A 26,791-nucleotide genomic window follows, 5' to 3' on the forward strand; every position below is an offset into this window, starting at 1 on the left:
TTAGGGGTTGCTTGGGGTGATGGACTGTGAAGGGAGAGTCACTGCACATGGGCACCGGGTTCATTTCTGGGGTGAGGGATATGTTCTAAAATTAGACTGCAGCCATGGATGCACGACCATCAGTTTGCTACAATACATGATTTATTGTACCCTTAAAAACAACTGAAATTTTTGGGGTGTAAATTATACCTCACTGAAACTGTTAAGAAATAGGTCCCATTATTTGGTAAAATATCACTGAAATGTGGAAAATTATTTTTCATATATTCTTAACATGAGGCATGTGAAGATAGTTCCATTTCTGTTAACAAGTCACTATCTTTGGATACACACATCCAGATATGCACTGTCACTGTCACACAGAAGATGACCAAAAGAGTTCACCAGAGCAGGAACAAGTGGCTTTTTTTGTTTGTTTGTTTGTTTTTTTGGAGGGGGAGATATGGTCTCACTCCTTCACCTAGGCTGTAGTGCATGGTGCAGTCATAGCTCAGTGTGACCTGGAACTCATGGGCTCAAGCGCGCCTCCCGCCTCAGCCTCCAGATCGCTGGGGCTACGGGCACACACCACCAGGCCTGGCTCACGTTACACATTTTGTAGACAGGGGGTCTCACTCTGTTTCCCAGGCTGGTCTCAAATGCCTCAAGCCATCCTTCCTCCTTAGCCTCTTAGAAAAAGTGTTGAAATTACAGGCGTGAGCCACTAAGTGTAGCTTTGTATTGAAGACATTGGAAGTGTTTTTTGTTTTCTCCCTTTAGCTCATTTGAAAATTTCACTACAGATCTATCAGGTTTTCTGTGGGTCTCCCGCACATGCTCACGTGTCCGTGAGTGGAACTGTTCTCATGTGGACTCACCGTGGACTTGCCGCGGCGCCTCAGGCTATGGACAAATCATCAGGAAGGCCCTGTCGTTTGGCAGCTTAAACTTCTCCCCAACACAGCCATGTCTGACTGTTGTCACCACACCTTGTGGGCTGCAGCGGTGTATCCGTCTGCTAGGGCTGCCATGGCAACGTACCACAGACCGTGGTCTTCAACAACAGAAGTTCATTCCCTCACAGTTCCGGAGGCTGGAAGCCCCAGATCAAGGTGCCAGAAGGGTTGGCTCCTTCTGAGGACCTGGAGGAGAATCTGCCCCAGGCCTGTCCCCTCCTTGTGGTGGTGGCTGGCCATCTTTGGCGTTTCTTGGCTTGTACGAACATCATCCCGATCTCTGCCTCCTCCTTCACAAGGCCTTCTCTCTGTGTGCGTGTCTGTCTCCGAGTCTCCTCTTTGTAGCAGGACACCAGTCGTCTGGGATAAGGGCTCACCCTCACAACCTCATTTTAATTTAATCATCTCTGTAAACACTTCATCTCCAAATAAGGTCACATTCTTGAGATACCAGGGCTCAGCACCCCACCATTGAATTTGTAGAGAAGGCAGTTTTCTGTACAGCAGTGCGACTGAGATTTTTAGTGCAAACCCAAAAATGTGCAATAGCTTCTCAGTGCTTTCCAAACAAAACCAAAAATCCGTACCAGAGCCTCTAATCTCGGAGTGACTAATCCTGTCTTCTGCTTCTGGTCTGAACATCCATCCCTGCAACCCCTGGTGCGCCCGTCAACCTGGAATTCCCTCCCTCACCTCCTGCCCTGGGTACCCTCAGTCATCACTGCCCACCTCCCCGTCACTTCTCATGGTGTAATAGTTCTGTGGATGTCTGTCAGTGTCTGCCTCTCTCATTGAATTCCACGAAGCCCCACTAAGGCAGCGTCTGCAACATAGGAAGTGCTAAACAAGTACTCGTTGAGTGAATGGAAAAGGGAAGGATCCACAGTTTCGGTCTTTGCTAGCCTATAAGCAAGATCTTCACAGTGTCTTACTGTCTCCCCTATGACGGCAGGTGGTGGGTCACCAGTAGTGTTTGTTGAATAAATGAAAAAGTAACAGAAGAGGAGGAAAGTTTGTACTTTGGAGGTCAGGCTGAGGTCACCCATGGGACAGCTCCTGTGTCAGAACCAGTAGGGTGAACCCCCGCAGTGTGTATGTGTGTGCATGCATGCGCGTGTGCACGCGCACACACACACACACAGTGTCATGAAAGCTGGGGTGCATGTTGGTTCTATTACATTCTCCTTGTTCAAAGAGAATGCTGATGATAGGAGTGTTGACCTCTGTGTTGTGGGGGGTTGGAGACTGAAGACACCACAACATCAACATTGCTCCTGCCTGAAGTTGAAAACTACCCTTTGGCCAGTACCCATAGCTGTTGTTTTCAGAGTTTGCTGTATGGAGTGACTCTGATCTTGAAGGTTTAAGGTTGCCTGGTGGATGTGGTCAAAATGGGCTGTGCCATCTCTGACAGCTCCTTGTCTATTTGCATGGCCTGCTCTTCTGCTTTCTGGAGTCCCATCACCCTGAGGCTGTGTCCCACCATGACTGCAGTTAGGCACCTAGCCCCCAGGATGGGGGCACAGGGCAGTGCATGAGACCAGGGGAGAACAGCTCCTCGGGGAACTGTTACATAGGGCCTGTGATGTGGAGAAATGTAAAATCTTCGCATGGACAGGATCTTGCTGGCCATCAGGGATAACCTTCTTATGTTCGATGAACAACTGACAGAGTGCAGAGTGGAGGAGACAGTCTAAGAAGGTCAGGGTGGAGGTGTCAGCTGAGGGCTCTCTGGTGGGACAGATGGGAAAGACTTGTGAGATGGTGAAAACAGAGGAGAGCCACGTGAGAAGAGTAGCAGGGAAGCCCCGAGGGACTCAGACTGGCGATACCGGTGTAGCAGGGAAATCAAGCCCGAAGCTGTGGACTGAGTCCATAACATATTTCCTTTATAAACTTGGTGAGGCAAATGTAATGAATAAATGAATAGAAAATGTTGAATGGATAAGCACAATAACTGAGTTCATAAATAAATGAATTTATTTAATAAATGCTCATCTGTTGAGTGATAATCTTTCTTGCAAATAACTCACAATATTTAAAAATTGTGTATCAGTGCAGCTCTCTATTGCTGCTTTGGTGTGTGTGCACGGGGCGGGTACACATACATATATGCATATATATGCAGGTAGATAGAGAGGAGGGGGGAATTATGTGTAGGGTAGCAGTTAGACTATTTTTTAGCAAGAGAACAGTAATTCAAAGTGTCCTTCATGTTTCTCATTTCTTTGCAGGCTATGCAGGAACTGCACAGCTAGGATTCAGCCACTGTGGACCTAACATGACTTATAGATTCATTGTTTTTCCTTTCCAGGAGTTTGGGATTGAAAATGTGTGTATTGAGTTGTCCCTCAGTATATTCAGGGGATTGGTTCCAGGACCACCCCCATACTTCCAAGTACACCAAAATCCACACATACTCAAGTCCCGCAGTCAGTCCCATGGAACCCAAGTATACCATATACGAAAAGTCGATCCTCTATTTTTGACTCACATTTGGCTGCAGATTCAGAACCCGTGGATATGGAGGTTCAACTATATTTACGGAAAACACTCTGTGGGCCAGGCTTGGTGGCTTATGCCTGTAATCCCAGAGCTTTGGGAGGCCGAGGCAGAAGGATTGCTTGCAGCCAGGAGTTCAAGACTGGCCTGGGCAACATGATGAGACCCTGTCTCACAGAAATTTCTTTAACAAATTAACTGGGCATGGAGGTGAGTGCCTTTAGTCCCAGCTACTTGAGAGGCTGAGTCGGGAGGATTGCTTGAACCCAGGAGTTTGAGGCTGCAGTGCGCTGTGATCCAGTCACTGTACTCCAGCTTGGGTGAGAGTGAGACCTTGTCTCTAAAAAAAAAGAAGAAAAAAAAGAAAAAATAAAACAATCTATGTATAAATGGGCCCCTACGGTTCGAACCTGTGTTGTTCAAGGGTCGGCTGTCTGTTATCCCTGTTCTTTATTCCTGAAGCCACTTCATTACTGCAGGACACCAATACGGGTCTTGCTGTCAGCTGTCCTCCGTCACAGCCAGGGAAGCCAAGGGGCATCTGGCCATGGCCCAGCCATGAACTGGCAAAGTGGTGTCGGCATGGTAAGTGTGGCCCACGGGCAGTGCTGATGGAAATGACCAGAGGCAGATGTCATCTACCTGTCAGGTGCAGAGGCTTCAATCACGGACAGTTGAGAGGTGGAATAGAATGCTGGAAACCTTCATTCTAACCAAGTTTGTATTCCATAGGAATGCTGGCTCCTGCACCTCAGTGCCCTTCTCCTTTAGTGTCATCTTTGAATGTCAGCTATGCCAGTCAATTCACTTTCCTGTCCCTTCACTGTCTTGCCTTCCTCTGGCCAGTGTCGGAGGCAAGGCATCCCAGAGAGGTGAGGGGAGATGCCGGCTGGCTGAAACAAGTCTTCTCTGCAGAGCCTCCCAACATTGGCTCCAGCTCTGGGAAGTCGTAGCATGCAGTGAGCAAGTTCTAGGTGTTACTTCTCCACCTCACGTCCTGCGTCAGAAGGCGATCTGATCATTGCAGGCTGTCGTTCCTAAAGGTCTATTTGATAATGGGCTGTAGCGGCTGAGATGGGAGTCTACAGATGTTCGCCACTCCTCATGCTGTTCTGTTTAACCTTGCTCCTGGACAAGGTTAGAACAGGGCGTTGGAAAAGGATGCAGCTTTTGTGACATCACATCCTATACATCATAAGCGACAACGGTTTCACAGTTTTAAAGGTGAACGTAAAGCAAGTGAATCGTGACTGATTAAATTACCATCTGTTAATTATATTGCCAGTTATAAATTATAAAACCTAATTTTGATTAACACAGCAGCTAATGAATTGACATCTCTGGTTATGTTACAACTGCATCTGGCATGCATAACTCCAAGCTCATGGGAGGTTTGGACAGTGTATCTCTAAGCTGTGTAATCATCTCCGCAGTGGCTGAATCCTGGCTGGGCAGGGCCTGCAAAGGAATGAGAAACATAAAGGACACTTTGAATTATTGTTCTCACACTAAAAATAGTCTAGCTGCTATCCAACTTGAGGCAACTCTCACATATGGAAAACCTGTATTTTAATATCCAACTTACAGAATCAGGAAAATGTACAATTAACTTGATAGTTGATGCTTTAACCAGTGCCATGGTGAATAGAGACACCTCGGCTCACTGCAAGCTCCGTCTCCCGGGTTCCTGCCATTCTCCTGCCTCAGCCTCTGGAGTAGCTGGGACTACAGGCGCCGCCACCAGGCCCAGCTACTTTTTTTGTATTTTTAGTAGAGACAGGTTTTCACCATGTTAGCCAGGATGGTCTCGATCTCCTGACCTTGTGATCCACCCGCCTCGGCCTCCCAAAGTGCTGGGATTACAGGAGTGAGCCACCACGCCCGGCCAACCTTTTGCTACTGTAAATCACCATCTGGATGCTACAGGAAAGTTTGCATTCAGTGGCCTCAAGTTGGCGTGGCTGGTCCATGCCTCTGTCATAACTCCCTCGAGCTCATTTGAATATGAATAGTGTAAGATGTTACGTTAAAGTTTAACCGGACTACAGCTTGTAGCTGAGGGAATGCCTTGCTTTATTAAAACAATGCTGTCTGCTTTGAGTAATTTAATACTTCTTGTTTACCAACTTTCAAACCAAAATATGGCGATTTTTACAATGAAAATCATCCATTCACGACTCTTGTTGGCATCGTAGACATTTCACCTTCTCTTTGTGAAACCGAAATCTTCCACGTGCCTGCCTGATATCTGTGCATCACCACTGAAAGGCAATAATTAGAAACATCTGTTTACATTTACCAGGAGCAGATATTAGAGGCATTAAAACAAACACAATCATTACCCAACAGCTTAAAGAAATCGAATGTACCGGCATGTCTGAATTTCACAAGAGCAAGGGATTTCTAGATGAATACACTATGTGAATACGCTGTAGGATACGGAAGTATCCTTTACAAAATGATAGGGACCAGCAAGCAAAGTTAACATGTACTGGATATGTACAGTTTTCCCTCCATATCCTTGAAGGATTGGTTCCAGGACCCCTTGAGCATACTAAAACCCACAGATGCTCAAGTCCTTGATATAAAATGATGTAGTGTTTGCATATATCCTACACATATCCTCTCGTATGCATTAAATCATCTCTGTCCTCATAATTCCTAATAAAATGTAAATGCCATGTAAATAGTTGTTATACTGTATTGTTTAGGGAATAATTACAAGAAAAAAAGTGTACATGTTTTGTACAGACACAACCATCATTTTTTTTTTCAAATATTTTCCATCTGAGCTTGGTTTGACTCCACAGATGAGAATTCACAGATACGGGGGGTCTACTGTATTCTGAAGTATTCATTTCTGTTCTTAATTTTACTGAAACACCTCATCATTTTGGAATTAACAATGGGCATTGGGTTGATGGCCATGATTATTATAGCATCAGGCCCTGGACGAAGGCTGGTTCTCATGCCGAGGCCGTCCTCAGACACCTGTGTTGCAGGGAGTGCCATCTGAAAACCGGTGATGTTAGAGCCATGACCCATGTCTTCTTGCTGTCATGTCAGGTGTTGACATGGCATTGATGGATTTTTGGAGACCCGCTTGAAGCGGTTTGCAGCAAGACCATATTGACATCCACTAGAATCCCAGAAGCGAGTGGAAGACTGTGTTCTTTCTTTCACCTCACCGGAACAGACTCTTCCTGGTTCCCGGCGGAGCGTGGTGGGGGCTGTTCCTCTGCCAGTGGCCCAGCACACACGTGCATGTTTCTAAATATAGACTGTTGATTTTAGGAAATAGAGTTTTCTGATTTGGGTGAAGTTGAAAGGTTTAAATCAAAATAGTGACCAGAATATGTATTAATGTCATAAAGACTGATTACATGCAAAAATAAAAATTTCAAATGGAGCTTTAACAAAATACCAGCCTTGGGCTTTACCTCCTGGGATTCTGACTCAAGGCAGCTGGGGTGGATCTTGGAACTGGATTAGGAAACAAGGAAAGAGAAGGAATAAAGATGACAAAGAGACTACAAAGTAGAGCTGTCAGAAGAGCAGCTGGATGAGGACTCGGCACTCAGGGGGCTCTCCGGCCTTCAGCCAGAAATGGGTGTCATCAGCTGTGGTTTTTGTCAAACATCTTAGGAATGATTGAGATCACCTTGGAAGACAGGAAGGAAGGAGCAGGGCTCAACTGAGGTAATCTAACCTTTAAACCTAGAACACAGGTGCCATCTATCCCGGGAGCCCTGAGCAGAGCAGCCAGCCAGTGAAGTAAAAAGGCAAGAGGAGTGGGTATCACAGAGACTGGGCACAGAGGCATAAAGAGAACAAGCTCTCAGCCCTGCTGCATCTGCCTAGATATTGAGTAGGATGAAGAGAAAAGAGTGCCCTTTGGAAGTCACTGTGTGACCTTGCTCTGACCAGGCTTGCGGCAGGTTCAGAACCCTGGTGGGCTGATGAGGGATGGGGACTTCAGTGTCCAGAAATATGATTGCCTACCAATTCTAAAGAACTCTCCATATAAAGCACTAGAAATGGCAGATAAATTGTAATGCACGTATTTAAATGTATTACTTAATTCATAAGAAAATAATAGGAAGCCCCAGCTAAGAGTGAAAGCATTGTAAGCTGCACTTGGAGGATGGAAAGCCTGTGGTCTTTTGCCCTTGGTAAACAAGTGGCTTGGTGTCAGTGGCTAGGCAGAAACAGGAGACTAGGGACTAGGCAAATCCTCCCAGCAGAGGGTTGAAATGGAGTCCTCACAGAGCTGGTGCAATCAAAGGGGTACATAGTAAAAGGGTGTTCTAGAACAATGGTCCCCAGCTATCAAAGAGAGATAACGAGGAAATGTATGTGTCTTGCTAATGCTTCAGGTGGCCAAGACAACATCTGCTCTAAGAATTTGTATCACATTCCTGTACTAATCTGGATTTGGGGTTTAACTTTAAGCTGCAGAGAAGTTTTTACTGGAAGTAATCCAAGGCTATCAATCAATCTGGAACACCTGTGAAAGAACATATAGCTCTTTTCTGAAGGGACATACCAACAGCCAGGTTATACAGAACTTCTACACACTGTTCAGGAGATTTTTTATGCAATGCCTAATTTGTGCTCAGCACCATCCTAGATGCTGTGGAGATATCTATGAACCAAAGAGACAGAATTTCCTGCACTCATGCAGCTGATGTTCTAGCAGGGAGAAAAAGGAAAGAACTATCATCTAGAGTATGATTAGGATTAAGAGGATGGGAGCGTATAGAAGGTGCAGGTTGCCACTGTCAGGAGGGTGAATCTGAGCAGAGTTGACTAAGGTAAGGAAGTCAGGAGAAGGTTGTTAGGGGAAAGAGTTCAAGGCAGAAGGAACAGCGAATGCAAGGTGGAAGGATGCCTGGGTTGTTTGAGGAGCAACATAGAAGGCATTGTTGCCAGAACTAAGCTAGCAAAGGTGACAATAACAAGAGGTGAGATCAGAGAGGTGCTAAGTGGGCCCAGAGCATGTTGACTTAGGCTTTACTTAGGCAGGAAGCCACTGTAGGATTTTGAACAGGAGAGCAAATGATCTGACTTCAATTGTTCATTAATCACTCTGGTTGCTCTGATGAGAACAGGACCGTGGAAGAGAAGAGTGCAAGGACCCAGTTAGGAGGCCTCTAGACTAGGAATGGGGAGAGATGGCGTGTTTGACAAGGGTGGTAGCAGCAGTGATGGTAAGGTATGGTGGAACCTGTGTCTGTGTTTAACATGGGGTCAACAGAATTTCAGACAGATTGATGAAGAATGTGAGAGAAGAGATGAGTGAAAAATGACTCCAGAAATGTTGGCTTGAGTAACTGCAAGGAGAGAATGCCATTGTGTGAACTGGGAAACCACAAGTGGATTGGTTTTGAGGGTAAGATCAATAATTCCATTTGAATGTGTTGAGTTGATTCTGGAGTTTGATTTAGAAATTTGGTTGGAGACAACATTGAGGAATTCTAAGCATATAGATGGAAAGATCAGGATCAGCCATGCAGCTAGAGGCAATCACTTAAGGGAGGGAGTGCCGATAGAGAAGAGACCAAGGTCTGGTGGAATGAGTGGGCGGATGGTGGCATCAAAAGAGGAGCCCTGGGGCCCTCTAGCATTAAAAAGAAGAGGCAGCATTGGAGGGAGTAGCAAAGAAGACGAGCCAGTTAGGTAGGAGAAAATGCAGGAGAGCATGTGTCCAGAATGGTGGAGAGTCTGTTTTGCCCTTCTTGCAAGCTAGCAGGTTGGCGCCATGGATGCTGGAGGAAGACATGGATCTCAATGGTCGGAGACAAAGGACAAGGTTAGTTTACTACTCACAGCCAGGGCCAGCTATATAATTTGAGGGTCCTAAGGCAAAATGAAAGTGCAAGGTCCTTTGTTCAAAAAGTAGAAATAAGGTGCTATTATTCTCCAATCTAAAGGTTAACACTTGTGTTTTCCCTCCTTTGGCACTGTGCTTGATTGGGTATATGAAACCTGCATTGCAGTTCCTGTCTGGCTACCTGGCTTTGATTACAGTATTCCAGAGGATAGGGCTGCTTTATGCAATGCCTTGCAGAGACGTCCATCCAAATATTTCTCCAATTAATAGCAATTCAGAAAAGACAACTATCAAACTAGTATTTCTCAGCTATATCAAGTGCAGTACTGTTGATATTGTGATTTGTCTAACAGCAATAATCTAATAAGTTCTGCACAGAAACTAGAAATAGGCATGATCTCAGAAATGAATAGCCTTGCTGTCTAAAAATAGCACATCTCAGACATTGAAAGAACTCTAAAATGCATGGCATCACTCATCCACATGATTTGTCTTTGAGGTAAGGAAATCCATTGACAAATCCTGATCTAGATGCACATACATGAAATAAAAGGGCAATTCAGTTTTCACAGTATAAGGGTATGGGAGCAGTCTTAAGACAGAAATACTCATTCTGTAAATGAAAAGGAGTAAAAAACCCATTAAGAAAGGTTGACTGGTACGGCACTGGCATTCACTTGTGCCAAATATCAGAAATCATTCCTCCTGATAAATAAACGTCCTTCTTTCTGTTTCAGCATTTTTTTTTGCCTTGTCTGTTCTCTTGAAGGGATTCAGAGAAGTAATTTTAAGTGATACTCAGTTTAGCAAATCTAGTAACACAAACTCGATAAACCATGCCACCCAAGAGAGGACCATCACCATTTAAGAACATAGAATTCTTAACCTTATGGCCATCTGCAGGAGCTCTGCTTAAGCAGGGGAAGAGCACAGAGGCATGGATCATCCAGCCTGATACACGTCACACAGTCAGAATGGGGATGAATCACTCACCAGTCTCCAGGGGCAATGTTCACCCAGTTCAAGTAGCTTTGAAAATGGAGATTGAGGGTGCCTTGTCCAAGCAATATGGATGTTTTTCACAGCCAGTTCTCAGAGCATCTTTGGAAGAATATCGTTGGGAGTCATTGCATTCCCTTTGGGAATTCTCTTAACTGAAGACAGTTGCTGCAAAATAAAACTATGGCTCTGATTAGTAACCATATGTTTCAACATATAAGGTCTTTCTCTCTTCCTCTCTCTTACTTGGGAAAATTATCTAATCTTTAGAGATTATCTTTTTTATATATATATATAATTTTTTAAAGTTTTTTCTCTCTAAATGTATACATACATAAAGGAGAGTATGCAATGACTCTGTCGTTTACCAGCACATTCCAGAAGTTCATTCATATAATATTGTGTTGGTTGGAACATCTTCCCCCCTATAGAGTGTGAGACATCTGGTCATTCCCTATATTATTCTGTTTAACCCAGAACATGTCTGAGGTCTGGTATTTGACCTCCATACTCTAGCCACCATGGGTAAGCCTGCTTCTGGGATGCAATTTGTGAGTCTAGGCACTCATCCGCTAATCCATTGCCACGGCGACATCAGTGGAAACCCTCCAGCCCTCAGCACTGCAGCTGACCTCATGATCCCATTCTAGAGATGGAAGACTTTTAGGAACTAGTTACAGTAGAACACAGTGGCTGAGTGACTGTTGGAGGTTAGGGTGAGAATGAAAGAAGAGGCTGGTATACTGCTTCTGGTGTAGGTGGGGTTGAGTGGGTGGGTGGGTGGGTGGGCGAACACATTTGAGGCAGGAAGACAGTGAGTTAATTTTGGACATGGCGATCTTGGGTTGCATGTGGAGCATCTGGATGGAAAGGTTCAGAAGGCAGTGGGATCAGTGCATCCAAATCCCAGGGAAGCAGAATGGGCCAGGGACAGCAGGGGAAGAACGAAGACCCAGAGGCTGATCAGGAGTGGGAAACAGGGTGCTCCCCTCCCTTAGCTCCTTGGTGCCCAGTTTGGTAGAAGAAGTAACCTCCCCAAAAAAAGGCTACAGTAGGTCACCAACTTACAACTAAAGGGGGCTGCAGAGGGAATGTTTATTGAAAAGTTCCTTATATGGAGGAATCACTTGATTATAGGATGGGGTTTTCTAAAGGCACAGGGAAGAGAGGGTGGGTGGGAGGTGAGCCCTGGAGCACTGGAAGGGTGGCTGTCAGGGTCAGCGGCAGTAGGATGGCTGGTGGTGTTTTCATTTTGATTAGCACTGTAGCTATTTTACAAATTTGTGTTTAATTTTAATTTGTAACTTCAAAGTAATTCACAGCAGAAAAAAATGTTTTATGGAAAAAAGCTCGTGACCGGATACATTTCAGGAAACAAGCTTGTATTACATTTGGATATTGAGTAGTCGATGAAACTTGGGATTTGAGAGCAAAGGGTGAAGCCTGCTCCAGATAGGATTGGGAATTCTACACCATTGGACTGAGATTTCTTCACCCGCATCTCAGGAAAACAAGCACATTTTCCTTTGTGGTTTGGTGTGTACTTGCTGTGGAACAGTGGGGCTGGGGGCAGCTAATGAAGAGGGTCCTTTTTCATTCGGTTCTGGAGAGTCTTCTTTCAGGGGTGACTGGCCCTGCTTTTGAGACAAGAGAAGGTAGAATTTTCCAAATGCCTGTTGTGAGTCCAGCACTGTGTTAAGCATCGTTAGATCAATTAATGGCTACAGCACTTTTGCAAAAGGAGCATTTTTAGTTTCATTTTTACACAAGAGGTTGCTGAGGCTCAGAACAATTAGATAACTTTCCCAAGTAAGGCACATGGCAAGGGTGTCACCCAGTGAGTCTGACACATTTTGCTCCACCACACCCCACACCATCGGCAAACCAGCACCTGCATAAAGAGTTTATTTAGTGAAGGGCATCTCTCTTACATTTCCCTGGTTCTCACTGGCTTAGGTTGAATTCTCCAGATTCTTCTCACAGTACAATTTATTTGTCCTTTGAATGTAGGTCAGTGCAATCATTTTGCTTTTCAAACTTACTTGACTCCAGAAAAGTATCTTTTTAGACTTATAAAGAAAAACATTTTCAAAATAATTCCTATCCTACGCCAGCTTCTCAGATGGCTTTAGGGGCCTGGGAGACTTACATCTCTTTTCACGAGCCCTTTCAGATTTCATACAGAGGTGACTACTTCATCTGACTACATTCAGCATTGAGGTGCATAAATGCACACTCTGCCTTTGGGCAGGTATAAAGGCTGAAAAGCCTCAGTAACTGGACTCCTCTCCTGCCAGCCCTAGGCTTAGTGAGAGGACCCTTACATACACACTTCTTTTGTATTGCTGTACACTTAACTCAGCACACCATGTCCTCCCCCTGCTAAGGACTTCAGATTGTGTGGCTGGCAGGCTTCACACATCCAGTGACAGCCATAGGACAGTGAGGTCGCCTGTCACTGGCTGGGCCAATGGGAGGCCGACTTGAGACTTGGGCACGTTTGCTTCCAAAGCTGCTTCTCCTAATCACTCTAAATGTACTTGGATCCATTTTTCTTTCTCCCCACTAGATAGTGAGCTTTATGGAGGTATCAATTCTGTCTTCCTTATCTCTGGATCCCTAACACTAAGCGTGGTTCTTGGCTTATGCTAGATAATCAATGCTTAAAGCAAGATGGAGGGAGGCAGAGAAGGAAGCTGTTTTATTATTAAACATCAAATAGAGTCAGCGAATGGAAAGCTAGATACCATCGAAGTCTGTTGTCAGAGGAGAGTTGGTTGTAATGTTAGATACTCAGTTCTTGGTCATTAAATGGAATAGATTGGAATTTCCTAAATAAATTTTGTTAACAAAAGTGCCAATTCCCTCAGCCTAACCTTCCTTGTAGGAATTACTGCAAAGGAAGTCACCACCACCTAGGGCTTATGTAAGCTTCTCAAAACAATTTTCCATCTTCCCTGACCTGAGAACAACTTACCTGCAAGGTTTTGTATCATAAACTTGCTGAACCAGATGCAAATGCAGGTGTCCTGTGGTTTTCACAGCTGCAGTTAAATATTTAAATTTGGTTTAGAAATTGCATTTCTTTCTCAGGGATAGTAAATTTTTTCTTCATTTCCTGTGCTAAGGAATGTAGTCAATTACTTAATTGCAGAATAATGAGCAATATTTCCACTTTCAAATGTGTATTCTTGTCATTTTCATGTGATAAGTGCCAAGAGATTTGCACAAGCAGGAAGAAACTTTGTTGTTTATATGTCTTACTGCAGTTCATCTGAGCTGCCTGAATTATACACCTAAAGATGAGCTGAGGTTTCATTTTGGTTGGTTGTTGCTGCTGCTTGTATATTCTCAGGAGAATTTGAAAGGACAGTCACTATGTATAAATGCTTGACTCGTGGGTGGCTCATATTCCAGAATGCCTGCTCCCAGCACTCAGGGCTTCCTCTACAGCTTCTAGGTCCAGCAATACTTTCCTCACCTCCCAGCAGCACTGTGGCTCCAAAACAGGGAGCCTGGGCTAGTCCTGGTGTCTCACCAGGAACCATGGCCTCTTAACCTTTGCGTGAAATTGATAATCTGGAGTGAAACCTAACAACCCTTTTTGTCATATTTTTTTCAATAGGAAAACATTGCACACATCCTAAACAAATGAATTACAAATTTGCAGAACTCTACCCACTAGTATTGAAAGCAATTTGAGCTTGTAAAACACGCATCCCATGAACTTCAGGGTTTGTGCTGTTTGATACACACACCAATCCCGAGAGACTGTATTGTCTGTGGAGAGGGCCCCTGATTTCATTAGATTATCAAAGGGCTTTATGATCCCTAAAATAAACCAAGATGAATAAATAACTTTTTAATTCAAGGGATTTTGTTTGCAAAGTTTCTAAGAAAGACCCCTTTTTTAAAGAAAGGTTCTGTTTTTAAGAAAGACCCTGTTTTTAAGAAAGACCCTTTGTTGTGAATGCAATTCTTACTCGAATATTTCTTCATGCTGATTCTAAGTTCTTCAGAAGGCTTTCATAAGAGAAAGAAAGGTATTCAAGACATCTTATCTAATGATTTTGACAAACTACAATAGTTCAAACTAACTATAATTCAGCAAAACAACTCACATGTATACAGCATACTCCAGAGAGGTCCAGTTCCCAGTGGACTGGACGATTCCGTTGTGCTTTCCTCCTCACTGCCTGAGCACTCTCCATTAACTCCCATATCCCAGGGCCTCCATGTCCACAGGAACCTGTCACGGTATAACTGGAGGTGCTGGCAGCTTTCCCTTCTGTGGACAGCTGTTTCAGGTACGGAGGGACTGGGTAGAGCAGGGGCCCAGAAGGTCTCTGCAGGTGCCCTGGGCCCCTGCCCACCCAGAGGAAACAGCCTTACCTCCGGGAGCCTGGCCTAGGAATGCAGGAGTCCAGGGATAATTTCTCCACATGGGCTTCCCCAGCGGCCTTCCCTGGTGAGGGTTTGGGGTTGAACCGCTGAGTAAGTGGGGTGGCAGAGGTCGTGGAGGGTTGGTGGGCGCCGGGACATCTGATTTCCTATACCTAGAGCCTTCCGAGTACTGTATCCATCCAGGGCCAGCCCCATCTCAGGACTGGCGCTGCACCTTAACCAGAAGCCAAACGTTCTCAGGGTGCCCAGGGCTGTGGAGACACCTGCTAACAAAATAAGTTGAGTGACTATTGGTGCACACACATTCATTGTGTCTTAATTTACAGGAGGGATATTTTATAAATGCTTGAATGGCTATAAATCTCAACTCTTACTAACAGTGTAGTTTGCTAAAGTCAGGTTACATAGAATTATAACCAGAAGGGGCTCGGTGAGCTTAGAAGCTGCACCAGGGCTGAAGATTTCGGTGATGTGAGAAGTTGAGTGTTACCACCTTGGGTCTGTGGGGCCCACCCACAGCCCAGGACGCTTCTGCATCCCCTGGACACGGGGCTGTGTCTCTGCAACCCCACTGGAAGCGATTTCCGCAAGCTCTGACCTCTCCACCAATACCCGCTCCTCCTCCTCCTCCTGCCAACACATTCGGTCTAGAGGTGCTGATAATGCTGGCTGTGCCACAGCCAAGGGCCAGTGCCAGGATTCAGCCTGTGTCTCCCGAGTGTGTGCTGAGCTAATCAGGTCCACCCTCCCAGGACGAGGTTCCCCACCACGCAGCCGCACGGCGCACCGCGCACCGCGCAGGGGGAGGAGCCTGCCGGCCAGGCACGGGAGCTGGGCCACGTCATTTCCGCTAGGGGCCACGCCCCTCGAGCCACAGACCATGCCTCCTCCCGCCCGGGGCCCGCGTCCTGGAGCTGCCCTCCTCCGCAGGCCCCGCCCCTGGTTGCCTCTGCTTCGCAAAGCCCTGCGCCTCCAGGCAGCTGCTGCTCCCCACACTGCACCCCTGTGCCTCCCCCAGCGTTGGCCTCCCCTGTAAAGAGCAGAGATGGAGAAGAAGCAACAGTTACGACTTGGGTTAGCCTGGCGGAGGCTCTCGGGGTCTTTGGGACCTCAGCACCGGGATACCAGGAGACTCCTTCGGGTCCCCATGTGGGCCAGCTACCAGACAAGCGGTGAAAGTCGGGGACGCGGGCTCTCTGCAGAGTAACAAGGAGTGGGGACGCTCTTGCACCTGATCCCCCACACCTCCCAGCTCTGATTTCCAAGGCCTCAGAGCCTCTGTTTGAGGACTGCCGTTTCAGGCCTCTGCTGGACCCCTTTCTTCTCTCTAGGGCTCCGTCAGCTACCCTAGGGGGTCACCAACCTAGGTAGAAGGTGAGGTTCACCCTGTGGAGCTGTCTCCTCTGCCTCGCCCTGTGGCACTGCTTTTTTGTGAAAATAGCTGTGTGGGGTAAGTTGATATCAGGAGCTGCTTCGTCCAGATGTCCATACCCACGACTGGCCCTCCAGGGGCAGCCCCCCTGCCCTTCACATAGCTGAATCTTTTACTTCTAGGTTCAGAGCAGATGGTTGGTTGTCCAGGAATTCATCTGTAGTCATCCTTCCCAGAAGTGGCTTTTTCTGATTACCATATCCCTTCGAGTTTAGGATGGCACTTAACCTAGATTGCTTTTGAATTCTTGGAACCTGCAATTATTGTGTCTGCCACATGGCCAGTCCCTTAGGGCCCATAGTGGCTGTAGTTCATCTTCGCCTCCCTCAAGTTGTCTAGCAGGCGGTAAGCACTCAATAAACATTTTCTGAATAATTGAGTAAATACAGGTACACACCTCCAGATAAAGTAAGGTACAGGTAAATACAGGTACATACCTCCAGTAAATACACCTCCAGAGATACTTCAGGTTCTGTTCCAGACCACTGCTGTAAAGCAAATATCATGAAGTGAGTCACAAATTTTTTGGTTTCCCAAGATATATAAAAGTTATGTTTACACTGTATTGTAGTCTATTAACTGTCCAATAACGTGTCTATAAAATGTACATACCTTAATTAAAAATACTGTGTTGCGAAAAATGCTAACAATCATCTGAGCCTTCAGAGAGTCATGATCTTTTTGCAGGTGGAGTGTCTTGCCTCAGTGTTGATGGCTGCTGACTGATCAGGGTGGTGGTTGCTGAAAACTCTGGCAGTTTCTTTAAATAAGGCAACAATGAAATGTATTACTTTGACCATTTCATGAAAGATTTATCTGCAGCATTGGATGCTGTTTGGTAGCGTTTTACCCACAGTAGAACTTCTTTCAAAATTGGAGTCAATCCTCTCAAACCCTGCCACTGCTTTATCAACTAAGTTTATGTAATATTCTAAATCCTTTGTTGTCATTACAACAATGTTCACAACATCCTCACCAGGAGTAGATTCCATCTCAAGAAACCACGCTTTGCTCATCCATAGGAAGCAACCCCTCATTCATTCAAGTTTAATCATTAGATTCCAGAAATTCAGGGACATCGTCAAGTTTCACTTCTAGTTCTCTTGCTGTTCCCATCGCATCTGCAATGACTCGAACTCCTCAAAGTCATCCATGAGGGCTGGAATCCACATCTTCCAAACTCCTGTTGGTGTTGATATTTTGACCTCCTCCGATAAATCATGAGTGTTCTTACTGACATCTGGAATGGTGAGTCCTTTCCAGAACGTTTTCAGTTTGGTTTGCCCAGATCCATCAAAAGAATCACTGTTTATGGCAGCTATAGCCTTATGAAATGTATTTCTTAAATAATAAAGCTTGAAAGTCAGCTTCTCCTTGATCTATGGGCTGCGGAACGGATGTTGTGTTAGCAGACTTGAAAACAGCATCCATCTCTTTGTACATATCCATTAGAGCTCTTGAGTGACCAGGGGCATTGAAAATGAGCAGTAACATTTTGAAAGGAATGTTTTTTTCTGAGCAGAAGGTCTCAACTGTGGGTTGAAAATATTCAGTTTTGTAAATATGTGTTGACACCTAGGTTTTATTGTTGCATTTATTGAGCATAGGCAGAGTAGCTTAGCATAATTCTTAAGGGCCCTAGGATTTTCAAAAGGGTCGGTGAGCATTGGCTTCAACGTAAAGTCAGCAGCTACAGTTAGCCCCTAACAAGAGAGTCAGCCTGTCCTTTGAAGCTCCGAAGCCAAACATTGACTTCTGTCTTGCTATGAAAGCCCTACATGGCATCTTCTTCCATTAGAAAAGACTTCTTCCAAAGTCTACACGAAAACCTTTTGTTGAGTGTAACCACCTTCATCAGTGATCTTAGCAGGATCTTCTGGATAGCTTGCTGCAGCTTCTCCATCAGCACTTGCTCCTTCACCTTGCACGTTTATGTTATGGAAATGGCTTCCTTGCTTAAACCTCATGAATCAATCTCTCCTGTCTTCTAACTTTTCTTCTGCAGCTGCCTTACCTCTTTCAGCCTTTAAAGAATTGAAGAGAGTTAGGATTTTGCCCTAGATTAAACTTTGACTTAAGAGAATGTTGTGGTGGGTTTGATATTCTATCCATATCAGCAATAAGGCTGTTTGACTTTCTTACCATTCACTGGAGTAGCACTTTGAATTTCCTACTAAAACTTTTTATTTGCATTCACAATTTGGCTAACTGGTAGAAAAGGCCTAACATTAGGCCTATAAAACGTTTTTGCACATCAATCATTTGACCTGCTCCCTCACTAAGCTTAATCATTTCTAGTTTTTCATTTACCGTGAGAGATGGGTGACTCTTCCTTGCACTTGAAGCCTTAGAGGCCATTGGAGGATTATTAACTGGCCTCATTTTGATATCGTTGTGTCTCAGGGAATAGGGAGGCCCAAAGAGAGGGAGAGATACAGGGTTAAGATTCAGTTGGTAGATCAGTCAGAGGACACACAACATCTGTACGGTAAGTTTGCTGTCTTACGTGGGTGCTATTCCTGGTGCCCCACAGCGATAATAATAGTAATATCAAATGTCCCTGATTATAGGTCACCATAACCAATATAAAAATAATGAAATACTGAGATTGAAATCTTGTGAAAATTACTGAAATATGACCCAGAGACATGAAGTGAGGATATGCTGTTGGAAAAACAGTGCTGATCGACTTACATGCTCAACGCTGGGTTGCCACAAGCCTTCGATTTGTTAAAAATGCAATATCTGTGAAGCACCGTAAAGTAAGGCAAGCCTGTATCTGGTGACACAGATACTTTCTTGTGCATCCTGGGGGTCTGGCAAAAGAGGGAACGGTAGCAACTCAATTGGTGGAGGACGCAAGCTGCTTCTGTAAATGGTATCAACTATCTGTCTCATTTGGTGTCCACTGCTACCTCCCCAACCCCTTGTCAGCCAGCAGGAACCACAGCAACGGGCCCACCCTGCCCCAGAATGGCCAGCTTGGCTCTTCTTTGAGAAGCTCCACCCTTCCCAGTCATTTCTTATTTTTGTACCCAGACATCACCTGAGTCCACCTCGAGCCTTTAATTAAGGTTAAAGAACAAAGGCTTAATTTCCATTTCATGTTCTGTGAGGAGTCCAGTGTCCCCTCTGCTCCCCACAGCCAATATTCCTTTAATCCTTGGAGCTTTTAAAGTCTAAAGGATCTTCCGTTTCTGCAGACGGGCTTGGAATTCAAATTCTGACAGACACTGCATCCCATGCAAATTCCATCTCTTTGTGACTGTGCTCTTCTCTTTGGTTCATGCCACATCACTGCAAATGTAAAAATTGGTAACTTCCCTGGGATGCATGGGATGCATTGAAGGAAAGGATACTTTTACAAAGCATTTTTCTGTAGCAACTATGCTAAATGTTTGGTGATGGGTTGGGCGTGGAAGGAGGAGTTGGTGGTGCCGGAGTTCTGATTACTCTCTTTGAAGAACCCCTGCATGACCTGACTGTCCATGCTCAGGGACATCCTTTCAAAGCGCCACCCTGCCAAGCTCACTCCCCTTTATTATGAGGAACTGGTTAGCTCCCACCTCTTGGAGCTTCCACATTGAGAGCCAGACCCTGAAGGGAGGTGGCCCGAACTTCAAGTCCCGCTGTCCCGGGTTACTTGTGTTTGAGGGAGTGGAGGGAGCGGATGAGGAGCAAGTTACTTCAGCTCTTCAATTTTTGTTACTTCATCGATATAGGATAATAATTATAATACCTGCTTCGTAGTTAAATGAGGTGCTAGGCAGCACGGGGCCTGGAGTTTGCTGAAGGATCATGCACACAAGCAGCTGCCCGCTGTTCCTGGCTCAGTGCTCACCACTGCGTGTCACAAGGGGCGGCACCGTGGCCCCCAGAACAGGAGAACCCTGCATTTGCTACTCACAGCTGCACGAGAGTGGAGGGAGGCTTGGACCTTTCCACCATCCCCTTCTCTTTCTTTGCCAGCTAGTAAGTATCCCAGAAAAGGAGGAGGACACTGATTTGTGCCCCCACTGATGTGATAGTCCTTGCCATACATGGCTGATCACATGCAGCGGGTTTGGATTTACATACCAGCTTTTCCCTCCTGCTGTTACCTAAGCTCTTACCCCCTAGTCCACTCAAGTCACCTCAGCAAACACCCGAGACCCAGACCCAAACTGAGAGGCGCCGCTGATGGTGCGGAGAGCGACACAGTCTAAAATAAGGCGCGGAGCCCAAGCTGTCAGGCTGTGAGTGACAGCTGGCTCCCAGGGCTGACGGACGAGTTCTCTCCCTTCTCGTGGCAAGCCTCGTGCAAGCCCATCCAGAGGGGCTCTGAGAAGGGCGCCAGACATCGCGACTCAGGCGTTAAGGATGCGGGGTTAGGAGTAAAGAAAGAAACAAGGGAAACTTCTATTTCAACACGAATGTCACATGGAGGGTGATAGTAGAGAAACCCTGTGGTTGCCACTGCTAACACGCGTCCTTTTGTTGTGAAACCACAGCTTCGCACGCCTCAGTTCCAGCGCACCACCCACACCAGCGAAAGGTAGTGGTGATGAAGGGGCGGAATATGCCCTGGGAAGGTGCATTCTCTTCCTGATGTTCCGCATCAGCCCAGTGTCCGAGAACCTTTCAGGCCTTTGCTTTACCCACCACTCAGCACTGTCCGCTCCTCAGAGGCCCCTGCACGCCATCCCCTCTACCCCTTGAACTCACCATTGCTACGCTAGTTTTCCTCACAAGTGGCTTTGTGTTTTAAGATGGAGGTTTTATTATTATTTAGGTCAGGCAAGGCCGACAGATCAGGAGACGACTGCCATTGAGAAGAGTGTGTTCCTCCCAGTTCCGGGGCAGCGGGGAGCCACACCATGCCATGGGGGCTGTTCTGGGGGCGCCAGGGTGGGTCAGGCAGCAGAGGGAGGGGAAATGCCTTTATTGTGGTTGCTGGGAAGGAATGGGTGGCACGGGGGGAGCAGGCTCAGAATTGGCCGGTTTAAATAATTTCAGGCCCATGGGGCACAGGGGCTGTCTTTAGTTGTCCAGTACCTGGACCTGGGGCAGTTTAGGCAGGTGATAGGGACCCCAGAATGTGCAAGCTCAGTAAAAGAGGAGGTTGGAGTCTTAGCCGCTGAAATCTATGCCCTGTGAATTTATGGCATAATAGGTATAAAAAATAAAAGACCTCTGGACTGTAAAAACAAACAAAAGAGGTGGCTGGGGTGTGGGTTCTGGACTGGTTGGTTTGTATGTGAAAGCTACATTCCTAGGAGAGTTGTTTACCATCTCTAGGAGTTAGCCAGCCCTGGAAGGGGCCCTCCCTCCAAGGTCCACAGGGTCGCAGATCCAAGCATCAGAATACAGAAATAAAAGACACGGTTCATACTCTTGGTCATGACTCTCTGCTCCATGGAAACTGTCCATGGCTTTCATTGGCTGCGAAGGTGGCATTCTAGTTTCCACCTTCTGGTCACTGCCCTGGGGTCTAGCCCGACCCATCGCTCTGCTCTCTTCTCCCCATAAACCCAGCATTCCAGCCAAACTGCACTCCACAGGCTTTTTCATCAGGCCCTTAAAAGCAACGGCCTGTGTGTTTTCGATGTGCCCTGTGTGCTGTCTGCCTAGCCGAGGCTTATCTTTAGTGCCATCTGCTCTGTGAGAATCTTCCATTGGTGGTGGTGGTGAGGACCCCCACAGGTTATTACTAGGCACAGAGCTCTGCCTACAACCGTGTCTGGGGAGAAAAATGCCTGCTTCTTTTCGTCTGCTTCAATGCTGCCTCTCCTTCAGTTGAAGACAAGGCCTCTCTAAAGACTGTCCAGCCTATTTGGACTTTCTTGCCTTTCCTTCTACTCTTAATTTTTATGAGACTCGAAGCTTAAAAATGTATTTTGTTTATAGTGCTATAGTACAAGCTGGTTTTGTTTCCCCCTCTTGTGGCAAGCACCTGAAGACAAACCCATGTCCCCTATCCGTCTCTAAGCCTCTGTATTCCAGCACTACCGAGAGCAGCCATAGACAGTCATCGGTTAGCAACACCGTGAACTGCCCTGTGAGAAGCAAAGAGAACACTGGAAGGGTTGTCAGGAGGCTGTGTCTAGGCTGGATTCTTCAGCTGATTAGCTCTCCACCCCTCGCTGCCTACAGGTGATGAGGATGTTTACAGACATGATCTTAGAGGGTGTGAACTCAGAACGCGGCTTGTGCAGAATGGCAGCGATTTTTTTCCCTCCGTGGTTGGAGAATTTACCTCCTAACTTTTGATTTTCCAGCTTGTATCCTTCCACAGAGTGGTTCGAAATGTCCTGTGAATATCACCAGAGTTTTAGACTTGGTCATTCTAGAACTGAATGGTGATTGCCCCCAACAAAAAGAGAATTTCTTTTGTTCCCCCATGTCTAGCCTCTGATTCGTCTTTTTTTCCACTTTGTTCTCACTGAACTAACTGCTTTGGCAAAACAAAAGCAGAACCATCACGTAGACATTTGGTAATTTTGTGGGCAAGACTGTGGACAACACCATGGCCCCGTCTGTCTTCCACCTCCCATATCCTGCTTTGACCTCAGGGTCCCATTTTCCCCAGGTGAATAGCTCATCATCTCCAGGTGATTCTATGGTCCGCTTAATGTAGAAATGGCCACGGCAAGCTGGAGGAAAACAGAAGTACGATAGGTAGGGCATGGAGACCTCCCACAGGCCCTGGCGTCTGCGGAGGATGTTTATGGCGGGTTTGTGTTTATAACCCTCGTGGAGGGCAGCACCAGAGGAAAGTGGCTCAAATTGCAGAGAGAGAGTTTGTAGACAGAGCTCATCTGTCGTGGGTGGTTAAAGCACCTGTCTGCCTGCTGGGAGAGGGAACATCCATGGGAACAATCTAGTTCCCCGCCAGCAATCTGATTTTACAATGACTTTTTCCCCTTTATTTCTATGCTGTTATCTGTTAAATGCCAGTTTGTCTAGTCTGCTTCTTACCTAAGTAAAACAGAGGACGTCTATACGTGACACACACAGATTCGTGTCCCTATTAAAGCTGGTATTTGCATTCACAAGAAAGCAGCCATTGCTTCCTATCCTGCATAAAAATGACATCCATTTCTCCTGGTTATTGGCTGTAGAGCCTAGATTGCAACCTGAATTTGGCTGATCGTGGAGGAAATACGCCTGTGGATGAGTACAAACTAACTTTCTTTCTTTTCTTTTCCCCCCAGGATTATACCTTAACCATGTATTTTCAACAATATTGGAGAGATAAAAGGCTCGCCTATTCTGGGATCCCTCTCAACCTCACGCTTGACAATCGAGTGGCTGACCAGCTATGGGTGCCCGACACATATTTCTTAAATGACAAAAAGTCATTTGTGCATGGAGTGACAGTGAAAAACCGCATGATCCGCCTTCACCCTGATGGGACAGTGCTGTATGGGCTCAGGTCTGTGTGCCTCTTCAGGGCCAATTTTGCTGTTGCATGGTGCATGGGTGTGGAATATCTCACTTGAGATGATTATCGTAAGTGAGGCAATGACCTCAGATTAATTAGGAAGCGTCTATGAAGCACTTTAAGCTTTGCAGAAAACAAAAAAATCTCATAACCATAAAATTTGGGGCATTACTGTTACTATAAATAGTCATCAAGCAGTTGAAAAACAGCCACCTTTGGATCAATTGTATATAATTGGATTGCCACGTCTAAGAACACAGATTCCCTCAGGATGGATTTTCCGTATCATAGCCACAGAGCCCTGTAATTAATATCGCCCTGACACTGCAGTGGCTTCAGCGAAGTTTTTTTTCAAAGCTGTCTGCACAGTTGAAAAAAAACGTCTGTTGCGCAGATTGTAGGGTTTACTCTCCACGGAGCTTTACTGAGGTAGTGCCACGAATATTTATGGGAATGACTAAGCGAGAGGTTTCCTGATGAGAAACATCTCTCTCCAGCGCTCATAATCACTCAAATCAGGCAACCAGGCTGCCTTCCTGACTCCCAGTGAGGAGGCCCTGGGCTTCCCTGGTTGCTTGGAAACCGCCAAGCCTTTCCATGGGGCTCCATCCCAGCTGGTGGTCAACTATTTTGAATATCACCTTGCTAAATGGTGCCCTTAAAAACCTTCTGTCCCCTGCATAGATTTTGCCTGATTTGGGGTTTGCTTTGTTGTAGAACAGTGTTTTGTGTGTATGTGTGTCTGCTTCTGGAACTCTTGGCCTAAAAGTGCCCTTGAGACCCTCTAGCCGTGGCTCTCGGTGTTGAGTGGGACACTTGTGGGTAGCTTGGAGAAAAGATGTATCTGAAAGTGTGTGAACCCAGAGCCTTCGAGCTAAGACCCTAACAGCTATAAGCGAAATCATAACCGTATGTATTTAAATCCACATCCCTGTGACTGTCATGCCTCAAGACGGGTAGAGTGAATGATTTAACATTGCCTCAAATAGAAACGTGTGAGTGATTTTCTCAGAACCACAGTTTAGAGAGTAGAATTTGGGGTTTTGGCAAAATCAGATGTTTTTAATGGTAAGCGGCACATGTCACCCAAGCCATGGTCTTCCTTGAAAGAGAGTCTAGCCTGGAGTTTCTTTGGGAGGTTCTCAGCGTTTTCTGTTTTTGCCTGAAAATGAGACCTATGGTTGTAAGGCTCTGAAGGTTCGGGTTCTGGTAAGTGCATCAGCTGCACGAACCGACTCTTCAGACGTCTTGGAAATGTAGAACGAGGAGCCATTTACCTGCCCCCATCCCCAAAAAAACTGAAGTGAAAGAAGCTCTGTGTGTGTAAATGCGTGTGAGTCTGTGTGTGTGGGTGTGGGTTGAGTTTTGTATGTGTGTGGTATGTGACGTGTGTGGTGTGTACTTGTGTGTGTGTGTGTGTGTGGTGTGTGTTGGGTTTGTTGTGTGTGTGATATGTATTGTGTTGGCGTGCATTGTGCATGTGTGTGTAGTGTGTGTTTTGTGTGGTAATGTGTGTATTGTATGTGTGTGCACGTGTGTGTGTGATGGGGAAGAGCAAAAAGAAGCAAATATCAATAAAAATTAATGTAGGAATTTTTGACTTTTTAAACAAAACGTGCTATTTGGGTTTTCTCCACTTTATTTTTGCATTCTTTATTTTTCTTTTTTTTACCAGAAGTAGAGTATGTCAGTCTGTGTATGTCTTTGTTAAAAGCAAAGAGCTTTAACTCTGTTAAAATAGAATTATGTAATACACATAAAAACTCTGTCATAAATTCCCCAACTCTTGGAAAATGTTGGATTTTAGGTAAGAATAAGATAAACCAAGAAAAAAAAATTGCTTGGTCTGTAAGTTTATATGTAAACGTTAAATAATAATGTAATAATAAGCCATGGGGACCTTTAGTAGTAAACTTTGTACAATAACCTAAAAAAGCCTTAGTCAAATTTATATCCATTATGCCTCTCAAACGTCTCTTAAATCAAGAAATGGATTTTTAAGTAAGTAGCTGGGTTTTTTTCAAGCGTGGTATAGGTATACTCCTTAGCTCTTTATTTACAGCATCATATTTTTGAAACAGTTCTTCGGAGTTACATAGACCTGGATAAGCTATCATAAAGAAAATCTCCAAAGTATAGACTGACTGCAACATTCTTCATGTGTTTAGCAGCTAAACTTATGTCATCTGCTCATTAGAAATTGGCTATTCTAGAAATTTCTGCCTTGATATTTAAAAAACACGTAGCTCTAGAGATTGATTTGAACTTCTGGACAAAAGAGCAAATTAAAAAGTCTCAACACTGATCATTAAACTCATATACACGTATTCTTTGCTATCCTATGTAAACTTCAGTACCATTTATATATTTTACATGTGACTTTTGATAAAAATCAAGGTGTGAGCGCTCACTTGGATCAGCCACCCTCCATCCTCTCTTTGGCCCCAAGGCCCACCTTCCCTCCCCGTCTTTTTACTGTTGCACTGGTTGGATGGTGACATGGCGGGCCAGGAGTGGGCCAGTGTGTGTAACCCAACAATGCCTTGCATCCTTTCGGTAAATGGGTACTATGGCCTTGGCCTGGAGGAGGTCTGGCACAGCTGAGAACACTGAAGTTAAATTCCCCATGGTGGAAGGTTTGCAGAGAGCTGGGGTTGTTCCTGCTCTCCTGCTTGTAACGTACGGCTGGGGAAGGTCCTGCCCACAGAGATTGCTTTCCTACTCATTATGTGCGTGAAATACTGGTTGGACTGGCTGTATCACTGAGACCTTCAGCTTGAATTTCTCTCACCCCTGGACACTGGGATTGGCTCTCGCCTTGTCTGTCCAGCAGTGGCCTACACTGGTAGGTCAGTCACCACTTAGCTCCTCTAGGCTTCTTTCGTTACTCATGCCCAGCCGTTATGGGAACAGCATCAGTGGGCTTTTGCTTTATCTAGGCTAGATGAAGACCTTTGGCTGTAGATGAGCTGTCCATGACGTAGGTTTGCACGTCAACTCAGCCTTATTCTGGGAAATCATTAATCCTTAACTCTGATGACTCTGCAAAAGTAGTCACTGACCACTCATGCAGATGCTTGAGAGTGATCACATTCTTGTAGTGATAAAAGGTTGTTTTAAATCATGAGCCATTTTCCCCATGACTCTTGTAGCCCCTTGAACTTGAAACATGGGCTAACACTAGCTTGCTCTTCTTAGCAGCTTGAGCTCAGCTGAATACGACGGTGAACTGAGATCCCTGCACCAGCTGAAGTCAGCATGTG

The 26,791-nt window shown here is 45.6% G+C and overlaps 1 protein-coding gene across 2 annotated transcripts in view; it reads left to right on the top strand.

Annotated features, from left to right (window-relative positions):
* The window catches only part of GABRB3 (gamma-aminobutyric acid type A receptor subunit beta3), a 226,340-nt gene that overhangs the window by 130,644 nt on the left and 68,905 nt on the right, over positions 1-26,791 (top strand). For both annotated transcript variants that reach the window (XM_015141717.3, NM_001260702.1), the window contains 1 exon segment: positions 23,299-23,519. In XM_015141717.3, the coding sequence (XP_014997203.1) occupies positions 23,299-23,519 (221 nt within the window).

The sequence above is a fragment of the Macaca mulatta genome, chromosome 7 (genome assembly GCF_049350105.2).
Source record: "Macaca mulatta isolate MMU2019108-1 chromosome 7, T2T-MMU8v2.0, whole genome shotgun sequence".
NCBI classification, from domain to species: domain Eukaryota; kingdom Metazoa; phylum Chordata; class Mammalia; order Primates; family Cercopithecidae; genus Macaca; species Macaca mulatta.